The 25,271-nt window shown below is 40.3% G+C and overlaps 1 protein-coding gene across 2 annotated transcripts in view; it reads right to left on the reverse strand.

The window, feature by feature from the left end:
- The window catches only part of CPEB4 (cytoplasmic polyadenylation element binding protein 4), a 63,915-nt gene extending 52,086 nt beyond the window's left edge, over positions 1-11,829 (reverse strand). For both annotated transcript variants that reach the window (XM_024753343.1, XM_024753342.1), the window contains exon 1: positions 9,333-11,829. In XM_024753343.1, coding sequence (XP_024609111.1) covers positions 9,333-10,457 — 1,125 coding nt within the window. In that variant the 5' untranslated portion in view covers positions 10,458-11,829. The remainder of the gene's footprint in view (positions 1-9,332) is intronic.
- Between the last annotated feature and the right edge of the window lie 13,442 nt (positions 11,830-25,271).

Here is a 25,271-nt window from a genome sequence, read left to right on the forward strand (position 1 = left end):
CTCAATAAACATTCCCTCTGCCCCTTCTCTCTCTGGTGAAATGGAAAAGAGCCCGAAACTAACATATTAAATTAGGTATTGTTTGTATCTGAATAATTCAGCTGTTCTGTGCTATTTCCTATAGCTCATTTTCATAGAGAAACAAAAAAGGGGAAAAAAGGATATTTCCTACCTAATAAGCTATTCGGGGCAAGAGGTCATTAGTTCAGGAAAGTGGGAAGAGCTACTAAAACTAGGCCCTAAGGAATGAAGTCATTTAGACCCTCTGGCCATTCCTCTATCTTTGGCTGCTTACTGGCAGTCAGCAGTCCTCTGCTATACATCTGCTGGGCCCGATCAGGGTCCGGAGTCAGCAGAGAAAATGGTCACCCAAATACACAATCTTTATTCTTAAACTGAGGCTTGTATCCTATAACCCATAACATCCATAATGTCTCTTCTCTTTCATGAGCCTTGACAGCAACGTCAAAAGGCAGCCTGTGCCCAGTGTCGGCCTCTGGGCCCACACAGCTCCCCCCGCCACATCCTTAGTTCGCCAGTCTCCGGATCAGAAGGCACTTCTCAACACGCAGGCACAGAGCAAGAGGTCACCAGACTGTACAGTTCACGAGGACGAGCATGTCTGCCTTGGTCATGTACTCCTAGCACACAGTCCATTGAAAGCATCAAACATTTGTGGGTTGAAAAACAGCAAGAGATGAAAAAAAATGTGATGCAGTCCAAAGGCCTGCAAAAGACCCCAAACCTTTAAATTTCCCTTCGGAAAAACAAAAACACATTAACAAACAAAAACACAACCAAAACGCTCTCAGTCCTGTCCTGTTCTCTCTCCTTTTGGAGATCCTTCCCCCAAGTCCACAGAAGCCTGAACCCAGGAGAAGGCTGTAATGAAGAGAGGAAAACTGAACAATCTCCTCCCAAATTTGTGGTCATCAGCTGATGTTTTGGTGTCTTGTTGGATCTCTTTTTTTTTTTTTTTTTTTTTTTTGACGGCCATGTGACCACCAGCACCCTTCTTGACCTAGAAGGGAGATGCGGCCAAGAGTGGTTTCTTTAGAGATTAGCATCAGGTTGAGCGGTGAAACAGGCTGAGCAGGTACAACAGAAATGTGGGCCTTGCTTCAATTTCTCACTATCTTTCTTTAAAAAACAACTAGAAGATATTTTTGTATGTTTTTAAGATGGGAAAAAAAGACTATCTTTTAGAGACACATACTAAACCATTTACAGATGAAATGATACAATACCTGGGAAATGCTTCAAAATAACATGAAAGCAGGAAGAGACAGTTAGGAAGATGGATGAAAGAGGACTGTCCAGGAGCTGATCATTGTTGGAAGCCAGGTGACATGTATGTACATGGGAATTTGCTATACACTACTCTGTCTATTATTGAATATGTTTAAACTTTTCCAAAATAAGAAATGAAAAAGACTTGGGGGGATAAACTTTATCCAAAGAGGAAACAAACAAACAAACAAAAAAACCAGTTGGTCACTAAATTTTCCAGCAATGTTCAAGAAAATGGGAGCATCATCTGGGCTGACTCCCACTATTAAGTACACTGAGTTTATTAAACAAAATTATAGTTCAGATTATAAAATTCTTCTTTAGAGTTAAACTCAAATTACCATACACCAGTTACACAATGGTTTTCACCTTTTAAGGATCTGTGCTATTTGCAAAATTTTGAATTAATATTTCTATTTGATGACTTTCTTATACCAACAGAATCTTTTGGAAGCCAAATATTAGGCATATTTCATTTTACTTCAAAAACACTGGACAAAAGAAATGTGAAAATGAAGGATCAGGAAAGTTGAGGAGCTTGCCTTAGGTCACACAGCTAGTAAGTGGCAGAGCCATCGTTGAAACTCAGATCTGACTTCCATATGATAATTAGGAGGTTTTTCTGAGTAGCAACTGTTCTTACATTGTTTGGTTCTTTTTAAGGTTCTTAGAGACAGTAAGGCTACAGCAGTTATTTTACTGACTAGCACCAGATGCGTTCCTCAAAAACACCGGGGAAAACTATTATTAAAAGTATGTTCATAACATTTAAATATAAATATGGCTTTAAAGTGTATAATACTGAGGAATTAACTATAACTTATTTTAGAGCTAAAAGAAAGCAATGACTGGGATATATCTGGTAAATATGCAGCAAATAGAAATTGCCCAATCTAAATACTCTACAATATGAAAAGTACTTCTTCAGCTTAAGACTTTAAACTTTAAAAATTCAGTTTGCAAACATGAGGGAGGACCTGTAAGTGACTGATGGAGTTTTTTTCCTTGACATGTAATGAGACCTAAATTCTGTGACCCACAGGCTAAAGTTTGCCTTTTGTAGTACCATTTTGTCACAGAACTTAAAAAAGCACATGTTGTGTACAGGTGTATATTTATAAATGTGACCATTAATAGAATATTTGGAACTGTCATTTACACACTGTTTCTGTTATACCTAAAGTTGAACCTGTTAGTTTGCCTTGAAGTTTAAACAGCTCATGGATTAAAATGAAATATAACTATTGGGCTAGTTGCTAATTTGTTTACAATGATAAAAAATGCATGTTCAGTATCATTCAAAGATTCGCACAGGTCAGAAATACATTATGAATCAAATCAAAACAATTTTTATGAGATATCTACCTATGCCTAGTCCATAACATAGCAGGTACTCAATAAATATATGCTAAATAAATTAATTAAAATATAAAAAACAGAACTTAATTCCAGGATAAAAGCTAAAATATATTCAATTCAAATCTATGGCACCTTTTCCTGTCTTTTAATGAACAAAATCATAAATTCTTCATTAAAGTACAGTCTCCTTCTAAGGGTCCATCGACAGATGAAGGGATAAAGAAGATGTGGCACATATATACAATGGAATATTACTCAGCCATAAAAAGAAATGAAATTGAGTTATTTGTAGTGAGGTGGATGGACCTAGAGTCTGTCATACAGAGTGAAGTAAGTCAGAAAGAGAAAAACAAATACCGTATGCTAATACATATATGGAACCTAAAAAAAAAAAACAAAAAAAAATTGGTTCTGAAGAACCTAGGGGCAGGACAGGAATAAAGACACAGACGTAGAGAATGGACTTGAGGACACAGGGAGGGGGAAGGGTAAGCTGGGATGAAGTGAGACTTATATATACTTATATATACTGCCAAATGTAAAACAGATAGCTAGAGGGAAGCAGCCACGTAGCACAGGGAGATCAGCTTGGTGCTCTGTGACCACCTAGAGGGGTGGGATCGGGAGGGTGGGAGGGAGACGCAAGAGAGAGGAGATATGCGGATATATGTATATGTATAGCTGATTCACTTTGTTATAAAGCAGAGACTAACACACCATTGTAAAGCAATTATACTCCAATAAAGATGTTAAAAAAAAGTAGTCTCCTTTAATGTATACAAAAACAATCAAATGTTCTAAATTTCTTAAAAATAGGCAAAATCTTTCAAACTACTGAAAGATGCAGGTTGCCAATGCTAATAAATGTTTAGGTATATAAACAATTATTAAAACTTCTCTTCAAGAAAGCTGATAATTCTGCTAAATGTTTTATCTGTCCTGGGTTGCATCTAGCTTATTTAAAAGTAGTACTCTGAGAAGTGGAGCATATATGATAAGATAAGCAAAACTAAGGACTGCTCAAAATCTTTCATAGATACCCAAGCTTTTTGTAGTTATTTTAATTTCCTGATTTTACTCAATATTAGAGATTTTAATTTTATTTTAAACAAAAAAATGTAAGCTACCTAATACGGCCACATATTTAAAGTACCTTAGAATAACCCTTCACTGCTAGGTCTGTGTTCTCAAATTTAAGTGACTTGCTCAAGGTCACACAGCTAACTAGAGTTCAGATCAAACTTAAGTCTGTTTGGATCCAGGGCCTGTGCTTCAGTCTACTACATTTTTGGCTTCACACAATAGCCTTTCTCAGTAATTATCCAAGTGTCAGCTTCAGAAATTGATTAAAAATAGGATCTATATAGATCCTTTATCTTTCTATTGAGAATTTTCTGAAAACCTGAAAGTGTAACGCCTTCTGTTCCAATATTATATGATATGATGAGAATCTACGCTAACTTTGAAGTAAAAAATTCTACACTGCTATAAATTTATCATGGTAAAAATATACTTTAATTTCCTCAAGAACAATTTTGTTTGAACAATTAAATACAAAATGACTTTTGTCAGGAAAAATTAAAATGAATGCTCATGTTACAAGCTCCCTGCCTTGAAGAGAAATATATTATCTCATCTGTGATGGGACCAAAAACTGAGGTAAAATATAGTGCTGAAAAAATGTGATAATGGAACCTCAAGCTTATTTTCCTTAATAGAAAGAGCAAAAAAGTCGTAAGGAAAATAGATTTAGACTGTAAAATTCAAAATAGGCATATGTTAACTTTAAGACTACTTTTCCAATTCTTTCTCGTGAACACCAACAAAAATTATTCTCAAAAGCATAAACTCATGAACTAAATAACATCTTTCTAGTTGCAACTAGCAACAAGCACGTTCACTAGGCTTGCAATAACCAGGTTTTTCCTGAAAGATGTTGGAACAGTGTGTTGACGATATTCCATGGCTTCCCTGAAGACACATCAAAAAATAATCAAAAAACTACCCTGCCCAAGTTTCAATTCCATCAGAAAAGCAATTAAACCTAGTTAAAAGGCTTTCTACAAAAAGGTGTAAAATGGCATCTGGTAGCCTTTTCCCAAACTTTTCCAATATTTCAATTCTGCTGGAGCCAGAACCATCCAACCCATACTTTACAGTTAAAAAAAATTACTTTCCCGTCTTCTAATATAGATAAATACAAAGTCAAAGAAAATGTTTCCTATATCCCTCTTGGGACTATATGAGAAAACAAAAATGTAATAACGTTGCACTTTAGATAATTTTAATATTGATAATTCACCATGACTTTCAGACCTGAAGCGATGCAGTAACTTTCTGTTTTCAGATGTAAGATGCCATATATAATTTTGAGGATCAATAAACTGAAAACACAAGGAGAGTTATTAAAGTAACATAAATTATTTGCCTGGTTAAGACAACTTAACAAATCCATGGTGACCAAGTAAGAGCAAATGGGCTCCAAATCCTAAAATGTCTCCCTATCAATCAAGTTTTAGGATCATCTTTGTAACAGATTTTGTCTCCCCCCTTTCCTTTTTCTTTTCTCTTTTTTTTTTTTTTTTCATTTTGGTCTACTTCTTGGTTCTTAGCTAATGGAGATGGGGGCATAACTGAGCTGAATATAAGAGAGTACTAGGATATATAGCATACAATTCTCCTTTACATTCCTGTAAGGACAGAAGATCTAGGTACCCCTCCAAAGAACTGCTATATTCAAATTAATTATTGGCAGGTGCCCCAATATATTATTTGGTTTGGACATCAGGATTCCAGGATGTGTTTGGCAGGATGGGTAGGATTTTCCTCCCCTTAATGTAAGGGTCAAATCATGCCTTTAGTCACATAAACATGGCCCTTGTTTCTTCATTTTGAAATTAAGACAATAAAACTAAGCCTCATAGGGTTGAGAAATCCTATACACGAAGTGAGATAACATATGTGAAAGCACGTAGCTCAGTACCTAGTATATAGTACGTACTAAAATCAAACAAAAAAATATTGATTTGAATATTATTTAATATTTTAAAGTTGACAAATAAATATATTCTATTATTTTCTACTTTTCAAAACTTTATAATCAGCTTTTAATCATCAGGTATCAATGATTCACTGTAAATATTTTTCTTTCATCTTACATGTTTCCGGGAGGCATTTACCACCCCCCGCCATCTGTAACATGTCTATGTGAAAAGACACTGTAGTATAATGTTTAAAAACCAAATCTCATGTGTGAATAGTAATATAACAATAATAATTTCTACTTCATAGGATTGCTGAATGAATTAAATGAGTTAATACATGTAAAACACTTAGACTATCAAAGGCATGTTAGCTATTATTAAATACATATTAGTTTAGTTGTATCTGAAAACTGGATTTCAGGCATGTTATCTGCATCCACATAATGAAAACTTTAAGCTAAGCAAAAATAACTTAGAAACAAATTTTAATACAAAGAAAATCCCAAAATATAATGCCTGTCATATCAGTTATTTAGAGGATTATTCACATATTTGGAATCTTTGCTCCCGCTCCATAAACATGGATAAAAGAGAAGGTTAAGATTGGCCCCCAAAATTAATTTAAAATGTCATCATGAATTTTAATTCACTGTATGTACCCAAACCTATATTAAATAAATGTAAAAACCATTCTGATTCATTTCAAATGAAAATAAACACTGCCCAGTATTAGTTACATTTCAGGTAAATTATTTCCTTTTAATATAATAATTCCATGCTAGTCTTTGATTGAATACCAATATTATAATATAGCCATGTAAATTCTATCCTGTAATTTCTGTGGTAAATTTTAAGATCTCTCTATAACACCTAAGGAATTCTTTCTAAAAGCAACAGAAATTGAATTACTAATCTATAAAATGTCTTTCCTAAAACTAATAGTGTTTAAGGTAATAAATTTAAATAAGATAGCAGTGTTTAGAAGAAAGTATGGACTGTGATTGCAGCAGTTTAAATTTCACAGTAGCTTGCTTTAGAATCATAAGGAACTTAGGAATCACCTAGGTCACCACCAGCCCCAATTTTATGAAGAAACTGAGGTCCCCAAATGCTATGACACTGATAGGGCCAAGACCACAACCTAGGTGCCTGGGCTCCCAGTCAAATAAATGTTTCTTCAAATCTTTTCATATCAGATTTAACCAAGTAATTCATATCAACTCAAAACAGTATTTTTTGCCAAAAAATTATTCAAAAGAATAATTCTCTAAAACACACACACACACACACACACACACACACACACACACACACACAGAACTGCATTCATTTAAGTAAGCACCACGGTACTCAGTTTACTACCTTCTTATATTTTCAAAACCCTATTAGGAATTTCTTGTCATAAAGATTCTTTTCAAATCACTTATTTTTATTGTGACTTACAACTCAACCCAATGCTTGCTCTCAGCTCCCCAGCTCCCAACCTCTCTCTTTCTCTCTCTTCACTCTCTCACACACAGAAATATACACACTCTCCTAAAAATGGTGGGGATGGTGAACAGAAAGCAACAATTTAGTTTCTAATCCTACCAAATTTCATCCATTTTCCATTCTCAGCATAACAGACAACAATTCTAAGGGAAGAGTTAGTTTCTAACAGTATCTTTTAGTATCAATCTTAGTCTACTAGTATTTCATACACCAGCTTCATCTCTAAGAAACCATCTGATTAAAAAAATTTCACATGTTAAACACATCCCATTAGCTCCATAAAAATATTAATAATGCGCACATACATATAGCTTATTCATTTTCTGAAATTTTTATTTTTCCCAAAGCAAACCTTTATCAAAAGTCAGTAAACTGAGAATGGAAAACAAACTATGAGGTCACATAAATTCATTCTGTCACTTTATAAGTAGCAAAATAGAAAAGTATTTTTAATTCTGAGCCAATCTTAACCCAGTTAAAATGTTGAGAATGCCGTCTTAGATTTTTTCAATTGGGAATATATAAATAATTCATAAAAGTTACCTTTGCATTAAATTTCCCTTAAATTTATGTGCAAAGGAATATCAAAACCAACTTTTTAAAAATAGACTTCATGGGATTGCCAACGTCTTCAAACAGCCTTTCACCTGACCACTAAAGCATGATAACTGCTCTCTTCAGTTTGAGTAAAAACCCGTTCTAAAAACAAAAGCCAACAGCTTTTTTTATACCTGGGCAAAAAAATTATTAAAAAAAAATTTTTTTAACTAGATTTCACCAAATATTTTAAGATACATCCTAATCATTATACCTGAATCCTTCGAGAAGGGATATTTAATTCCTTGGAATGACACAGGGTTCTCTTAGCAAACCTCCCCTCCCTCTGAGCAAATTATTAATTAAAACAGATAATTCTACTTGTGTTGACATCATATATGGAGACATTGCAATTATTTTGAAATCTGCTTGAGCCTTTGCCAAAAGATCTCTAAAATAACCCTCTAGATATAGCACATGTGTATGCGTACACATGTATGTAGCGTTTTTTAATCCTTGCTTTTTAACCTAGAGTTTGTACTCTTATCAGCTGTGTGCTCTTGGGCAAGTTATTATATCTTGCTGATACTCAATTTTCTCATCTCTAAAATGGGAATAATAACAGAACTTATCTTGTGGGATTTGTTCTGAGGACTGATTCAATGTTAGCTTAAAACCCATACAAGTTTCCTAAACACATATAAATGATCATACCCCCAAAGTATACAAATTTAGTGGGGCATCTGATGTTCAGTTAACTATGAAATTCCCTTTATCCTCTGTCTATCAACTAGACTGGCTGCTCATTAATTAAAAAACATGAAACAATGTGACTCTTGCAGAATAAGGATACACTGGTGGCAAGAAAGACAAGTGATCTTTGCCTGGGTCTATTTTTAGGAATGGTTTAATTATCTACACCCCCAGTGTTAACACTGTAAAATAAACAAATGGGTGAAAGGCATCATAAAAGAGTCACTCTGAGATCAACAGTTTCATAGTATGCAAAAATAATTGGGGATGAAGAAAATATTTAGATCATTTTTCTAGCAGTCCTTAACTGACACAAGGCAGGCCAGAATTTGCAAAAAGGTTTAACAGGAATTGCCGAATTGATGAATTCAAACTGTTCAGACCGCAGGGTTCAGAGAGGTTTCAGGTTTAAAATACAACCAGTGAGAAAACTATAATTCAGTAGCTGGTTTTCAGTGAATCACTACCTTACAGTGGACAAAAATTAATTTGCGAGGTTATATAGTTATGCAAATGGGTAGAAAATGCTCATCAGTTTCCACAATGAAATATATTTATATCTACATTATTTATTCTCACTTAAATAAGTAGGGAAAAACCAACCACGATTCTCTTGTCAGGCTAGAAGGGTATTATAGTTAATAATCATGACATCACTAGCTACCTGGTATTCATAATTATGATGATTTAGACGATTATCTAGGGGAAGATAACAATTAGAAATTTACCAAAAAAAAAGCTGAATATTTTGTTCCAAATTATACTCCTCTCCTGCCAAAATCATGTCTGGTAATTAACTCGTTTTCTAAGAAGAGCTCTGATATGAATACAGACAATTCAAACTCTCTTCGTTACTTAGATATTACACCCTGCCGTTTCCTTATTTCATCTTAATCTATTAATGGAACATAATCTTACCGGAAAAGGAAAAATGTTGTCAGCCCTGTTCAAGCTATCTTCCATCCAGGATTTAGGAGCAAAGGCAGAGCTGGGGCGAGCGTACTTCTGGAGCTGAATATGATTGCTTGCAAAATTTTTCTTCAAAGGCGAGATGGAGTTCAGGGGCGTTATTCCTCCATTCAGCCCTCTGCGGTGATCTCGGCCTTGGGAACCTCCCCAGCCACCATATCCACCACCTCCTGGGCTCCAGGAAGAAGACGGTGTAGGAGAGGGACTCTGGTAGCTGCTCCATGGAGAGGGGGGCTTGTTAAGATTATTCGCCAAATGAGGCAGCTGGTTAAAAGCAGCATTTCTATGTGTGAAAGGTGGGGGATGGGGACTGGCAGGAGACCTCCTCTGCTGCTGATGCTGGCTGTGATGATGCTGGAAATGAGGGTGATGGGGGTGGTGCTGTGAGAGAGGCCCGATCTGAGGAGAGAAACTGCCTCCAAAGCCAGGGCTGACATGATGGGGAAAATTTTGAAACAACAGAGCACCGTTATTAGCCGAAGCAGCCGGGACCCCTCCCTGGTGAAAGAAACTTGCATCTTCATTGATGATTGTAGAGGAAGAAGGCGCTATCGCTGCTGACCAGTTACTGAAACCAGTAAGAGACGACGCGCTAGATGTCAAGGGTTGGGTTGAAGTACCTAGCCCCGTGGCTTCTTGATAATCAAACCCTGTCAACACTGGTGATTCGATTCTTATTTTCTCCTTCCCGTTGCCATTTTCTGAAGAATTGTCCCCTTGATTTTCTTCAGATTTTGCCTTCTCAGTTTCAGGCAGTATTCCAGCTTCCTGACCTGGACTGGGGGAGAGCTGCTGCTTTTCTAAAGGGTCTTGCTGTTCCTGTTGCTGACTTTTTGCCTTTTCTGATCCCAAGATCTCATCCTGAATGTTATGGGTAGCCGGGGCAGGAAAGAGCCAAGCTGACCCGGCACTGCTGCCATTGGCAGCTGTGTTATTATTTATAAAAGCAGCGGGGCTGGGGGTGGCATTTTGGTGATGGTGTGGAGGCTGCAGATGTGGATGGAATCTGACTGGAAAAGCAGATTTATTCCCAGTATTGCTTTGCACTAGCACTCCAAACCCGTAATCCCCCATTTATTATTTTTAGGCTCAGAATCTTATGATAAAAAAAAAAAACAACCTGATGTCTCACGCCTTTGTATCCTCTACCCCAAATTTAAGTTGCTTGTTTGAAATGTCTTATTTTTAGCTAGCTCAAAGATCGCAGCTTATCACCCTAAATAGTTCAGATTTGGAATTCTGGTCTCTGAAAGAAAAAAACTAAAAAAGAAAAAAATGTCTTAAAACATTGACATGAATCCAACTTATTCTAGGAGGGAATAAAAACGAAGAGGGTAAAAATCAAGTCTTTGGTTAGTAAAATAGGCGCTTTCTTTTTCCAAAGGAAAACGTACATGAATGACAAAAACACAGCTTCTCAAGCATCTATGGATGTAGAAGAATAAGCATTGCGCGGAGTAAAAATATATATATATATAATTTAACAATCACATATGGTCTTCTTCAGCAGTTTAGATTCACTCACGTAAAAATTAGAATAGGGCTAAGGGGAGAATACGTTCTTTTCTTGGCAGCTTGGTTAAAAAAAATCAGGAATAATTTAAGAACATTATATATTATATATTTATATATATAGATTATATTAGGTTATTTGGGGTGGGAGGCGAATTCCTGGTTGCAGAAGAGGAAATCAGCATTGACTAATGGAAAGATGATTGCAAGGAAGTTTCTGCTGTTCCTGGTCCTGTTTCTGATCTTTCACGGGGTGCAGTTTTGGCCTCTGGGGCTGTTCCTGAAGCTCTGGGTGCAGATCTTGCTGCGGTCGCTGTTCCTGGGGCTCCCCCCGGCCTCCTCTCCCCCATGAAATGGGTTGGAAACACCCGTTTCTCCCTCTTGGGGGTGTCGCGATCAGGACGGATTAGAGAGACTCGACGAGAACAAGCTGGCGGCCCCGGGGTGCGGGGACCAAGGGGGCGACCTGGAAGGTCCTGCGGTTTCGGCCTCTACCCCTCTCTGCGGCTCCGGGGTTTTTTTCCCTCATGGGACCCAGGGGCGGTTTGTTCAGTTCTCTCAGTTCGATTCTCCGCAGGGGGGAAAAAAGAGGAAAAATAGGAAAACCCCACCAGCGTAGTTACTCTAAAAGAGAAGGGCCTTCCCCCCTTTGCTCGCTCTCTCTCTTTTTTCCCCCAGATTTTTTAAAAAACTGTAATTTAGAAGGCTTTTGTTTCTCCTCACGGTTGCTGGGCCGTCGTCGCCGCCGCCGTCGCTTTACCCCGGTCCCGCAGTCCCCGCTGTCGTAGTTGCGGACTCCGCCTGGCTCTTCTTCTCTCCTCCTTCCTCCTCTGCTGTCGCCGCTGCCGCCGCCGCCGCCGCCGCTGCCACCGCCTCCCGGTGCCCGGGTTCAGCAGCCGCGGCTGAGTCCTTCTCGTAGGACCGAGCCGAGTGAAATGACAACCAGCTGGAAAGACCGAGAGACACTTCCGGTTCGAAGAGGGAGGGGTGGGTTAGGGCAGACACCCCCGCCCACCTGCCGAAAAGCCAATCATCTGCTAGAATTCAGATTAGGCCACACCCCTAGGCTCAGGCGCCCTCCCAGGAAGGTCGAAAAGTTATCTCGAGAGACGCCCCTTCCGTCTGCGCCTCGCCCAGTGAGGCCTGGCGCCTGGAACCCGCTCCCCCGACCCAGAGTGAACGCAACTGGTCGCCATCTTTAGTGTGGGCAAAGGGCTCCTGCGCTGTTTATCTCGCCTAACCACGCTCTGCAGGAGGAGTATAGCGGGACGCGTGGAAGAGAACGGATTCCTCTAGCACTGCGGTAAAGAGTCCAGGTGTGGGAGATCGGTGGGGCAACCCCTGAAACCGCGGATGAACGGGAGGACTGCCCATAGTAAACGTGGTTCCGCGGGCATCACGTGCTTTGACCGGAGCTCCTCCCCAGAGGGATCTGGAAGAGGAGGCGGGTTTTCCCGGCAGCTGTGCGGTGCCTGGAGTTGCGTATGTCCTTGTCCTCAATGTAGACCTCACGCGGGACTCTCCTTTCACCTTCCATTCCCGCACCCCAACTCCTCCAGCTTAGTTTAGGCTCCCGTCTGGTGCAGTCTCAGGCACAAAGATACAGCTGCTGTAAACGTCTGTGGCTGAGCCCTCATCCCCATCCGGCTCTAGTGCACCCTTCTCGCTTACTAGAGGGTCATTTCCAAAACGAAAAGCTTGTTAGGGTCCTCACCTGCTCAGACCTCTCTGCGACTGCCCATTACCTCCTTGAAAAAGACCAAACTTTTTAGTCTGGTGTTCAAGGCTTTTCCACTCTGGGGGCAGTATATCTTAACACCTCGTCTCTCTCCAACCGCTCCACACCAAGGTGCTCCAAATATAATCTCAGCGCCTTTTTACTTTCCCTTTCCTCTCTTCTCCACCTGGTAAACTCCTACTTAGTTTTAGGAATCGGTTCAAAAGCTACCAACTCTGTCTTCCGAGCTCCCTCTTACGAACATCCATGGCCCAGTGTACATCTCATGCTTCTTTATCACCCTCTATTGTAATGGTGGTTTATGTCTCCTGGACCTGTGGTCAGCTGTGGGCTCTTTGAGGCGAGAATCTTGTAGATAGGAGTCATCAGTGAATGAATGCTGAAGAAATGAGTGAACAAACCAACTACAATGAAATCTTTCCTGAATGACAGTCCCTTTTCCAAATCTGAATAATTTCATACCTTATGCCATTTGGTTTGGGACTCACATCTCTCAAACTTTAATCATTTAGGTTGTTCATTTGCTGCTCAAGGGCTCCATGTCTTGTTCATATTTGTACGTTCTCACCACTATGACCACAATCAGGACCTAGATTAATGTCTTGCTCTCAGCACTCGCTCTAAAGATGTTGAATAAGTGAGTGTTTTCCTTTAGTAGAAAATGAGAAATGAAAAGAAATCAGAGGAGAGCCACAAGTGACTATGGCAAGAGTCGGGAATAAAAAAGGGAGAGATCAAAGACTTTTAAGAAGAATCTCATGAAAAAAGGTGGCTTCCATTTCATTTCCCTAGCCTTTCTTCAATGACCCCAACTTCTGCTGCTTGAGTTTATCAATCCTCCCATACTTCCATGTAGAACACCTGTTTGGGACCTTAATCGGTGATTTTTTTGTCTTTTCATTGTGCCATGAACATGAGTCTTGTCTCTGTAACTCTACTTTGAGTTCCTTAAGTGTTAGGGATTGGGTCTGATTCTGCTGTTTATTCCCCACAACTGGACATACCTTGAGACTTAGCTGGTTCAGTTAGGTGTCACTTCCTCCAAAATGAGTTCCCTGACTGCTCCTTTTTGTAGCATCTTACAGATTCCTCTCATTTACTCACTGCTGGTTGTCAGTGAGTTAGTTTTTTCATGAGCAGAGCTTGTGTCTGATTTATCTGTGTGTCCCCAGTGGCCATCAGAGGGTCTGGCACAGAGCAGACTCAGGACATGTTTATTGAATGAATGAATGAATGAATCTTCAATGTCCAGTAGATGGTTGAGAGTCTTTTGGGGCTGCCAATTCTTAGTGACTAAACTGGCTGCCATATTTGAAGGAAAGAGGGCTATCTTTAGAACCAAACAGGTAATTTGAATTCCAGATCTGCTACGTCCTAGTTGTAGAGCTCATCACCACTACAAGCCCCTGGTTCCTCATAGATAAAATGTGAATGATATTCCTCCCTGGCTAGGAGGTGGTAAATTACATGAGATACAAGTGAAGTGCTGGGCTCATAAGAGGTTTTCAAAAATGTCAGTTCCTTATTAACATATGAAGTGCAGAGAACCACTTCTCAAGTGCCTTTTGCCTAGAAGCTGCATGCATGAGTGAATCCAGGAACCTATGTTGGTTTGTAGAGGGAGGAGACACACCAGAGCCATAGTCAGGGTGCTGCTAGGTCAGCCTGATCTTTTAAGGCTAAATCAAGCATGGGCAGTAGTAGGTTTGGGCTGGGCTGAAGCTAAAATGATCTCTGCAGACATCAGGTTCCTGGCTAGGGATTAGGAGCATGGGAGAAGGAAGCGGGAAGCAATTCTCTTGAGTCAGTTGCCTACTCAGAAACCCAGGATACCCAGCTCAGGGCTGCCCTCCTTGAAAACATTCTGGCCTCAGAAACTGTCCCAGGTAACCATGACAACAATTCAGCAGCTCTATTTAGGATTTCCAAAGAGATCAACAGTTGCAGATGAGTTCTGGCTTGAACACTTTGCTGGCAGAAGAGAGCACCTCCCATGAAACATGCTCACTGGGAAGCCTCCAGGTTGCAGAGAAAGCAAGCTCTCCCTGGACATTAAGGTGCTACCAGATTTTTTTTATTAATTAAAAAGATTTTTTTTAAAACCCTCCCTCCCTGTCCATTAAGGGCTGACACACCTTCAGAAAAGTTGTAGGCTAGTGAATGGACCCTGCTGGCTACAGCCCAGCCCCCTCTGGGGTTTGAGGTCAACCACACCCCAAAGTCAGAGCCTCCCAGGAAGCAGGGCCCTAATATTTCCTTCATCAGCCTCTCTTAAAGCTTGGCAGGCGATATAAATCTCACCTCATAATCACACAGAGTGAACCCTTCCCCGTGCTAGCTAATGTCCTTCACCACTGCCCTTGAAGCACACACTGTCTTCTCCCAACAGCACACACCCAAGCTCCCCAGGGGCCTGTCTAATGACTTTAGCAATCAGGGCCACCACCCAACGTTGCCCAGGTTGTGCACTGTGCAACTCCATAAGGCACCACAGACTATGATGTGAATACTCATCCCCCTGTTGCACAATGCAGTGGCCCTGCTTTGGTTCATTTCCGTGAGACACCGAGGCACATTATGGAACTATGACACTCATACACAAAGCCACCAGATACTACCATAAATTACATGAACACACGCTCATCACATGGAGAAATATGTAAAGCAGTTGATCTTTTTAGATTTGGTGGCCCAGGAGCTTTCTCTGATGGAACTGAAGGACACCGTGTCCTTGGTGTTGTTTTGGGTAGGGAGCTGTAGTGAGAAGACAAGTCCAGGCAAGTACACGGTCCAGTCCCCTAAGAGATTAATACCCAGCAGTTATTTTGCTTAGCAGCGTTAATAAGGATTCTAACATAGTAGAGGAATATATATGTTACTGAAACGAAAAACATATAATATTTAAAAGCAGGTCTTGTGAAGGTAGGGGAAGAGGGAAGGATGGAATTACTTTTGCAATATCCTCTTTGCCAAAACTACCTGAAAGCTCACTACCAGAAGGCAAGACAGACAGAAAGAGAACCACGTCCTGAAGGCAGGTTTTGTTAAACCCACCTCTGATCTTCACCCTGTTTCAGCGTTGGAAAGCGGGCACATTTACTTAGAAAGCACCATTGGTTTTTTTACAGTTAATTGCTGGGTTACATTTTCTCCTTTTGTTTGTTGTTTTATAACCTGCAAAAGCCCTCTGCATTTTAAATACTGTTTTCTTCCTGCTTTCCCACTTAAGGTGTTGTCATTAACATGGAGTCCATAGTTAACAATCCATTTTGGTGGAGAGCGGTGAAGTCAGTTCTTCCAACACAATGTCACTGAACAAAAGGTTTGGAAAGGTCCAGGACAGAGACGCGCTTCACTTGATTTCGCCATATCCCGGCAAAGATTTAGGTGAGCTGGGATGGAGGGTTGACCTTCCAAACTGTGACATGTATCACATGGGATGACTTGGATTCTTTTGTGGTTCCAGCCACATATGTGGATGGGCTGTTGACCTAGATTACCCTTGGCTGTTTTGATTGGACACACTTCACTTCCCTGTATCAAAACCATGGCCAGGCTGCCAAACAGCCACCATCTCACACTCTGTGGCTAGACTAGAGGATCTTCACCTACGATGCTGGAAAAAGAAGAGCTTTTTGGAGCTTGCAGGGAAGCTGCAGAGTCCAGAGATCAGAGATCTGGGAGTCAGAGACCAAAATTTTAGCCCCAGCATAGCCTTGAGCTCACAGGCACTGGTCCAGTTTGTCCAATGATTTCCTTTCAGCCAGAATTTTTACTGCCAAAGGAGTTTCTCTTTGGAACCCGTAAGCAATAAAGTTTCAGAGAAAGTCATCTATATAAAAAAACACTAAAGATGGTCCTTTCCTTTTATGTCCAAATTTCTTGCTCCCCTATTCTTGGAATATATATATATATATATATATATAAAACTAAAAAACAATTATAAGAGTTGATTTGTAAGCATCCAACCTCAAACTTTAGCATGCAGTCCCCATGGGAGCCCATCAAATGCAAATTCCCGGGCCCTGCCCCCACGATATTCTGATTGTTTTCTCATAGTATTTTCTCATAAAGTTATAAGGTACTAAAGATTTTCTCATAATAATGCAAAAGCACAGAAAATCCAAATGAAGCATGCCTAAAAGAAATGTCTTTCTCACATGAAAGAAGTTTGCAAGAGTCCATATAGCGCTGGTGGGGTAGTTTCAAGAAGTCATCAGAAACCAGGGTTCCTTTTATTTCATTGCTTTTCCCTCCTCAGAATTCAGCTTCTACCTAGGATCTAAGATAGTTGATCTAGCTCCAGCTATCACGTCTGTATTTCAGACCAAAGGAAATAGAAGAAGATGAAGAAGGACACAACCATTCTTTGAGGGAACTTCAGAAGACATACACATCATTTTCGTTCTCTTCTCATTGGCCAGAATTTGGCCATATGGACACACCTAATGGCAAAAGAAGTTGGGAAGTATAGTCTTTATTTCATGCCTTATGTATTAAGCTAAAAATGTATATTCTATTGTCAAAAAAGCAAAGGGAGGTGGATATTGGGGGTGGGGCATGTAGACCAGAGAGGTTTCATGACTACCTGAGGTCTTAAGGAAGTCTTATAGACAAGTCAATGCCCTCATTTTGCAGTTGAGGAAACTGAGGCCCAAGGAAGGGCCTTGTCTAAAATAACTCAGTTCTTTTGCCCAGGTATCTTGACTCAAAACTCTTCCCTCTACTCGGTGGTCCTCAAATTTTAGTAAGCATCAGAATCACCTGGAAGACTAGTTAAACTGGAATTTCTGATTAAATAGGTATGGGATAGAGCCAAGAATTTTCCCTTTTTTCTTTTTTTTTTTTCATTGCCCTATTACTTTTATTTTTTTTAATTTTTATTGGGGTATAGTTGCTTTATCATATTGTGTTAGTTTCTACTGTACAGCAAAGTGAATCAGCTGTACGTATACATATCCCTCTTTTTTGAATTTCCTTCCTGGACCTGCTCACTGAATTTTTCTAAGTAGAGAATCTAATGAGCTTACTCCATTGCTTAAATACTTTCAAGTGGCTTCCTTATGTATTCAACTCTATTTTTCAAACTTGAGTGATTTTCATTCCAGCATCCCAGTTTTTGCCATATGGATGTAGTTCCTGCATTGTCATTCCTTTAACATTTTTTATAAACTGGTTTATCTTTAAAAAAACAAACAAATAAATATTTGTTTACAACAACTTGATTAGCCACCCGAAATGCTATAACCAAGAGGTAATTATCACATTTAAAATAATGAAAACAAAATAATGGTATTGAATTGCTCCTAGATCCTGTGAGTATATCACAGGCCCTAAGTCTGAGGCTTTCTTTCTCTTTGTTAAAAAGGAAGATTAATAAGGTTAGAGAGAGGTGCTAAAGACTTACTAGCCCAACCTGGAAAGGTCGTCTTTACCTAATGAGAAGGGCTGAAAAAGAATGGAAAAGGAGCGAAATTTCTTATTGTGTGATTCAAGATTATATACTGTCTTGTCTGTGTACCACCTACAACTATCTCATATACCCCACTGGGAAGGGACCCATTCTCTGGAAGGCACTGCCAGACTCCTGAGTGTGGCACCCCATGCACCTGAGGAACTGGCGCCTGCCTAACATTTTAGCATCATCTCCTGCCACTCTCTGAGAGCACTGTCCCAACCATTCTGAAACACTTGAGGTTCCAAGTACTTACAATGTCAAGAATACTGTTTGCTGGAAGTAACAGAATGCGTGAGTGAGAGTGACAAACAGTAAGTGGTGACTTTTCTCACACATCAAGAAGTCTAGAGGTGAGCAGTTGCTCAGCAGCAAGACACAGAGGGCTTCAAAGAGCTGAGAGTTTCTGGTCACAAGCTTTCCTCTGATCAGGGAGGAAAGGTCTACCTCAAGGACCCTCCAAGCACACTTCCTGTTATATGTTTTTGCTCAGGATGGGGTCACATGCCTTGATCTAGACGAGATCTGGGCCCACCTTCCCTGAGACCAAAGGACCCTAATGTGAAACAAACAGAATCAGAATTCTGCTAGCGAAGGAGCAGGAAAGTCTTTGGAGGAATCAACAAGCGTGTCCTATGCTCACCACACAACTTTCTTAGGCCTTTCAGTGTATGTCTGTCTGCCAAGAACAGCTATCTCGTTTGCCAGGGGAGATCGGACAAGCACCCTCACTGCCTTCTCTGACCCCCACCCCCAGCAGAGGTGGGCATCTTCTCCCAGGTTGGCACAGACACTTGGCCACATAACTGACTATTTATGTAATTGGCTATTTAGATCCACCCACTGGAGTTGCTCCTCCAGGTCAGGCACTTTTCTGTTGTGGAATCCCTAAGCCCGGCATTATGCCCAGCACACAGTAGGGCTTTAATGAGTGTTTCAGGTTGAATTAATCAGTTTTCTTTCCTCTCGATATACAAGTCATAAGGAAGTCCGAAGTAATAAATGTTAGGTTGACTTTAACAACAAGCCTTGGAAAATTTGGGGAATCTCCTAATAGCGTACATCAAGTTTCTATTGGCATAGCATAAAACTTCTACCACACTGCTGATCTTTTGGCAGATCAGTGGCTTTATAAACTTAGTAAACCATTTCAGTCTTGTGTAAAACACACTGTACAGGGTAATAGCTTCATTTGGCTAAGTCATCTTAGGTGCAGTTCCACGATTGCATAAAGCTAGTCTTTGTTGATACACCCTCAATGTTAAACAGCCTGTTAATGAAGTGGATTGCCTTGAAGCCATAGAATAGTGCACATACACACACGTACACACACACACACACAAAGTTATCACCTGAAAACAATGGCAGAGGCAGTAATTATATAATATTAACGAGCAATATCACATACAATTGGATGTGCCAGTTTCTAACGTAGCTGAGTTGATTCTCAATAATGGGTTTCTTGAAATGACCTGGCCCCCACAGAAGTACCTTCAGGTTCAACAGCCCATGTAAAATATAATAAATGCATAAATAATTTAGCAAGGGAAATAGGTAGCATTATGGCCGCACTTCTGTGCTGCTCTTATTTAAAAGCCTGGCAGCTTGGTAGTTAGAAACCACTGTGTCCAAGGGTGTTGTAATTCACCATTTGCTTGGAGTTGAAATGAGGCAGAGGAGGGCTCCAGGCCCCTAGCTCATTGCTTATTTAGAGGCAGGATTTTTTGTTTGTTTGTTTTTAATCCATTTGGCTATTTAAATTCCAAAAATAGAAAGAGGAAGAAGAAACACGCTTCAAATTTAGAAGTTTAGAGGCTAGTTGGAGTCCTCTTAGGCTCTGGGATGTGTTTTTTAAGCAAGTGAGTTTACAAATTAGTTTCCTTGTGTGTGTGTGTATGTCTCTTTAATCCATGTATGGCAACTGATGCAGCAGTTTTTTTCAAATTCTAGTTCTTTTTGTTATCTCAGACACATAATTTTTGCTTTATTGTTGTATGACCTATCTTATTATTCACCCACCATTATTTGTAAATGGACTCAAGTTTTTAGAACTTAACTAAACGGGTTGGAAAGAAAGATTCTGTTATCACTAATGTAAATAGGAAAATCAATACACCATACCATAAATGGATGCTGTCATTTATTTTTTCATAACCCACACTAAAATAAATGAGTCAAGCAAATGCCTAGTAATAGAAATAAGAGTTCTTCTGTGCCATCTAAAGACATCTCAGAAACCGTCGGTGGCACTTTTAGGGAAGCCTGGCTTACTGGTTGAGTAATACGTACCTTTCGAATCAGGCAAGATTTGTTCAAGTCCCACCTCTGACATTTGCCAGCTGAATGACTCACGAGCGGGTCTTTTTGTCTCTCTGAGCCACAGTTTCTGCATCTGGAAAGCGGGGATAAAAAATTGTTGAGCAGTTAGTTGAGAGGATTTTATAGGTAATACATGTAAAGCTCTTAGGATGGTGCCTACCTGTAGCAAGTGTCCAAGAAATGTCACCTATGATTATTATTCATTTGTGATTGGGGAGATGTGGGTCATCACAGAGAACCAACCACCAACAAATTCAGTCCAGAACAAACAAAATGTGCTAGGTGTCTACCATATGACAGGCTCTGTGGTAGGCCCTGGGGACATGGAGGTAATTCTTGAAGTGACAGACGTGTACAGAGCTAATGACAGTGGTACATGGGAAGTGCAGGGAGAGGTAGGTTCCCAGGTTATTATGGCAGACCAGAGGAGGACATGATGAGAGTCAGTGTCAGGGAAGAAAAATGAACAGATCCCCAAGTCAGGCCTTTCCTGATAGCTTACGGGGGACATACATCAGTACTAGGAGGTACCAAGTAAATTGGATTTCTGCTGGGGAGGAGAAAGTGCATGAACTTCAGACATATATACAGCAGTGGAGACATACCATTTACTTATGGGCTTAAGTGACATTAATGAATTGGTGAATATCATTTTCAAAACTAAATGGTGGTCAAGCAACTTGTAAATGGAATTTTAATTTTCTTTCCTTTCATAGAGGCCACAGTGATTCACAAATACTTTTTAATTTGGCCAGCCGGATGATTTTTGTGTTTTTTTCATTATTATTATTACTTGGTAATGTAAAAACTATGCAGTTGCATAGGAAAACCGAGATTTGTGTTCTCTCTTTAAAAAAAGTGGAAGATGTAGCCATCTGAATCCATTCCCCGCATATGGCAAATTAGGGCTGGCATTGAGTAGCTGCTGCTCTTGTACGATGGGGCATTTGCTCTGCAACACTCCCAAGGCGACAGTGCTGCCCTAAGACTCCGGCAAGTGGGGCCCCTGCCCTTGACCCCATGCAACCAAGGGATGCCTGCACTGCCTCGTCTAGACCAGGCTGCTGGGCCCTGGCCGCGTGACCCAAGCCTGCTTCCAGAGCCTGCAGAGACCTCTTTCCCAGTTTGTTCTCCCAAGGGCGAATAGCACTGCTAGGGAGTATACCCCATGCCCAAGGGGTGGCCAAGACAAAAGCTGGAGGGAGGGAAGGGACTGAAGCTTGAATGTGCAGGCCCTGGTGTCCATCCACCTGTACAGAGTTTCTTGCTGTGGGAGATGGAGTCAGGCATGGGAAGAGAAGAAGAGCAGACGGTGTGTTGAGTGGGGTGGGGAAGCCCTTGGCCTGGGGACCAGTTCTCCCCATCATCTTCAGGTAAGGAACCCTGAGGAGTCTGAGAATTCTACATTGAACTTGGCCTTCCAGGTCATCATAAAGGTACATCTGTCAGGGTAGGAGACTAGAAGTTACTTCAATTTGTTAACTCGATTTATAGCTTGTAAAGTATTTGGTGATCTGGTAGATGGACTTCCATTTAAACTTTTTCCCAGGGCATGCAAAATATGAGGAGTGGGCCAGCTGGTGGATTTCACTCCTTTCTCCCTGCTGCCTGACCCCCAATAGTGCTGAGTTTGTGGTTCCCAGTAGACTGTGAGCTTCGTGAGGGTGGGAAGTATACCTGATGTTTGCACTTTATCTCCTCGCCCCTAGCACAGTCCTCGGCTGGGGTACCCAATTCATACTGAATGAGTGACTGTCTGACCTGAGAGTTGATAGTTCAGGTTAGTCCCCTTGGAATTATCTTCTGTCATAGATGTCCACACATCACAGATTATTTTAAATTGTCTCCTTAGCAACTTCATTAATTGCTAGAAATGATTTTGGTTATTTGTTTTTCTGACGTAAAATGAATTTATGTACACGGTAACATAATCTGAAAGGTTTTGTAAAAAAAGTAAAAAGGAGAAGAAAAGAACATCACACATCACCCTCATTCCACTGGTAAGGCCACTATTAACATTTTGATATATTTATTTCGGTCTTTTATCATATGTTTCTTTTCAGAGTTGAGATCCTACCCGGAGATCGATGACAATAAGCTGCCATGTTCCAAACTTTGAGCAGCTTTCTGGCTGCTGTTTGTCACTCCCTGTGATGCCTTTTAAAAGATAAATTACATAAGGAACTTCTAGATTTCACGGAGAAATATTGAAGCGAGGAGCATTACAAACATTTTCCCAAGAGGTGAGTGGTGTGCTTCTAAATTTTTGTGCGTGCGAGAGTTTGTGATTTACCCTACTGAGCGATCATTCATCATTTTTATCAACATCATGATCACTGTCAAGGGTCAAATATTTGCCATCTAATTTTTTACAGCCCTTTTCTGTTAAGCTCGATATGAAGAATGCTGCCTACACTTGGCCCCCTCTCTTTCAAAGCCAACAGACTGCCATGCATACATGCTTGTTGTGCTGCCAACCGTCCACAAACCCTGATCAGGTGATGCCTGAATACCATGCGCCACTGAAATGCTGAGACTATCCAGTGTAACAGGGGAGAGGTGACTAAATTCCAAATTGCAATAAGCATGACAAGCCTATAAATAAGGGTGCCATGGGGACACGGAAGAGAAGCTGCCTTACTCAGCCTGAGCTCCAGGGAGGGCTTCCAAGAAGAGGGGATATTTGAGAGCTGTCTGGAAAGCTGAGCTGGGGGTTGGCAGCTGCAGAAAGGAATCGGGTGTTGGGTTGAGGCCCCTTGAGGGTGTGGCTGGTGCAGAGGAGAGGACCTTAGCAACATTTAGTGACTCTGCACTATGTATCAGGGGCCATGCTGGGTCCTCAGAAGACAGAAATGGCTAGGCTGGTGAATGAATACATGAACAGACCTTTGGGTGACATCCTACCTGATAGGATACTTCAGAACTACATCCTGATAATTAAGCCCAAATCCAAGGCATTCTACGTGATCCCTAATTCAAGTAATTTAAAATGTCCTCTACAATTCGGCAATATCTATTAAAATAAAAAGTGTGCATATCCCACGACCCAGAAATTCTATTTCTTGGTTCCTACTGTAGAGACAAAACCTGTTCAAATCACTTGCTTGTGTAAAAGGGTATATATTGCAGCACTTTTTGTCAAAATGAAAAACAGTCGGGATCAACCCAAATATTTATGCATAGATGAATGGCTGTCAAAACTAGGCTGAATCTATCCCATAGAAATGTATGGAAAGTTAGAAAGAGTAAAGTTGATTTATATATACACAGTAAAGGCTATGAGACAGATAGCTGAGGAAAAAAGTTACATAATACGCATACAACATATCATTCACGTAAAAAAAATTCCACACACAAAAACCACCATGTTTTCTGTAGTCACAGAGATATGAGAGTTTTTATTAGCTCGTAGATATACATTTTATATAAGCACACAGATAACTAATTAAATGCATTGATTAAGGGCTTTTTAACTGAAAACGGTGGCTGCCTTTGAGGGGTTCAGAGATTGGAGGAAGTGGTGATAAGATATACGGGCCTTACCTTTTAAATCCTTTTACAATGAGCGTGTATGCTGTGAATGACTTCTGCAATTAAAGGTTAACTAAAATGGTGAAAATGTTCTTTCAGGGTAAATCAGTACCACTTATTCAGAACCGAACTGAGGAACATGAAACAAGACACTAAATTGTTCCTACCCTATGACCCAGTAATTTTCCTCTTGGGAGTCCAGCCAAAGGAAATAACCCCAGAGAGTCACAAAGATTTTCACATAAAGGTGTTCAATGCAGTATTATTTACCAGAGTGAAAAAAAAAGGGAATCATCTGAAATGTCCAGTAATGGGTGAAAGCGTAAATGGTAAGTTTGCATAATGGAATGCTGAGTAACCATCAAAACCTGTTGCAGAAGAATTTTGTTGACTTGTAAAAATGTGACCGAAGTCATATTAATATAGAAAGGTGAAGGTAGAATGATCTCAAATATGGTATAAGCACAAATACACATACATAAGACCCAGGGGGGTGAGGTAAGGGAGAGCTATTTGACTGCACCTCATGTTCACCTAAGGTCTCAGATTTAGATTTTTGACATCACCTCTAAATGCAGTTCTATAAATAATCATAGGGATACTCGCACATAGTCACAGATATACTCTTGCTAATATCACGTGACTCTGATTGTTGCCTGTAAATATTTAAAATACAGCACAGTTTTTTTCCATCCTGCTTTAGCATTTGCTTCACAAATAGAGGAAGCCAGACTGGTCTCACTGGCTGAGAGACCCCGTTCTGCCACAGGTACAGAGGATCAGAAGGAAATACCCCGAACGGGAGTATACAAGCTGGTTGCCTCTTGGCAGTGGGATTTAGATTTTTTTAATGGCTAGTTTTCTGTTTTTCCTAAATTTTCTACAATGAGCATGATAAATTAGGAGTTTGGAGTAACATATACACACTACTGTATATAAAATAGGTAAACAACAAGGACCTGCTGTAGAGAACAGGGAACTCTACTCAATATCTTGTAATAACCTATAATGGCAAAAATCTGAAAAAAAAATATTTGTGTATAACTGAATCACTTTGCTGTACACTTGAAACTAACACAACATTGTAAATTAACTATACTTCAATTTAAAAAAAAAAAAAAAAAAAGCTCCTAGAATAAGAGTTTTGAAAACAAACGGGAGAAAAACAAAACAAAACAAAAACACAGAAGAGGAAGCGTCCTCCTTTAAAACACAAAAGCAGCGCCTGGCTGGAAAATGTGCCACATCAGGATGTCCCCGGGCGGAGTCCTCGGCAGGCTGGCACCAGGGCTGGACAGAAAGAATGCGGCTGGACCCTGCTCCAGTGTGTCAC

Source organism: Neophocaena asiaeorientalis, unplaced genomic scaffold (genome assembly GCF_003031525.2).
Source record: "Neophocaena asiaeorientalis asiaeorientalis breed wild unplaced genomic scaffold, Neophocaena_asiaeorientalis_V1.1 scaffold268, whole genome shotgun sequence".
Classification (NCBI taxonomy): Eukaryota; Metazoa; Chordata; class Mammalia; order Artiodactyla; family Phocoenidae; genus Neophocaena; species Neophocaena asiaeorientalis.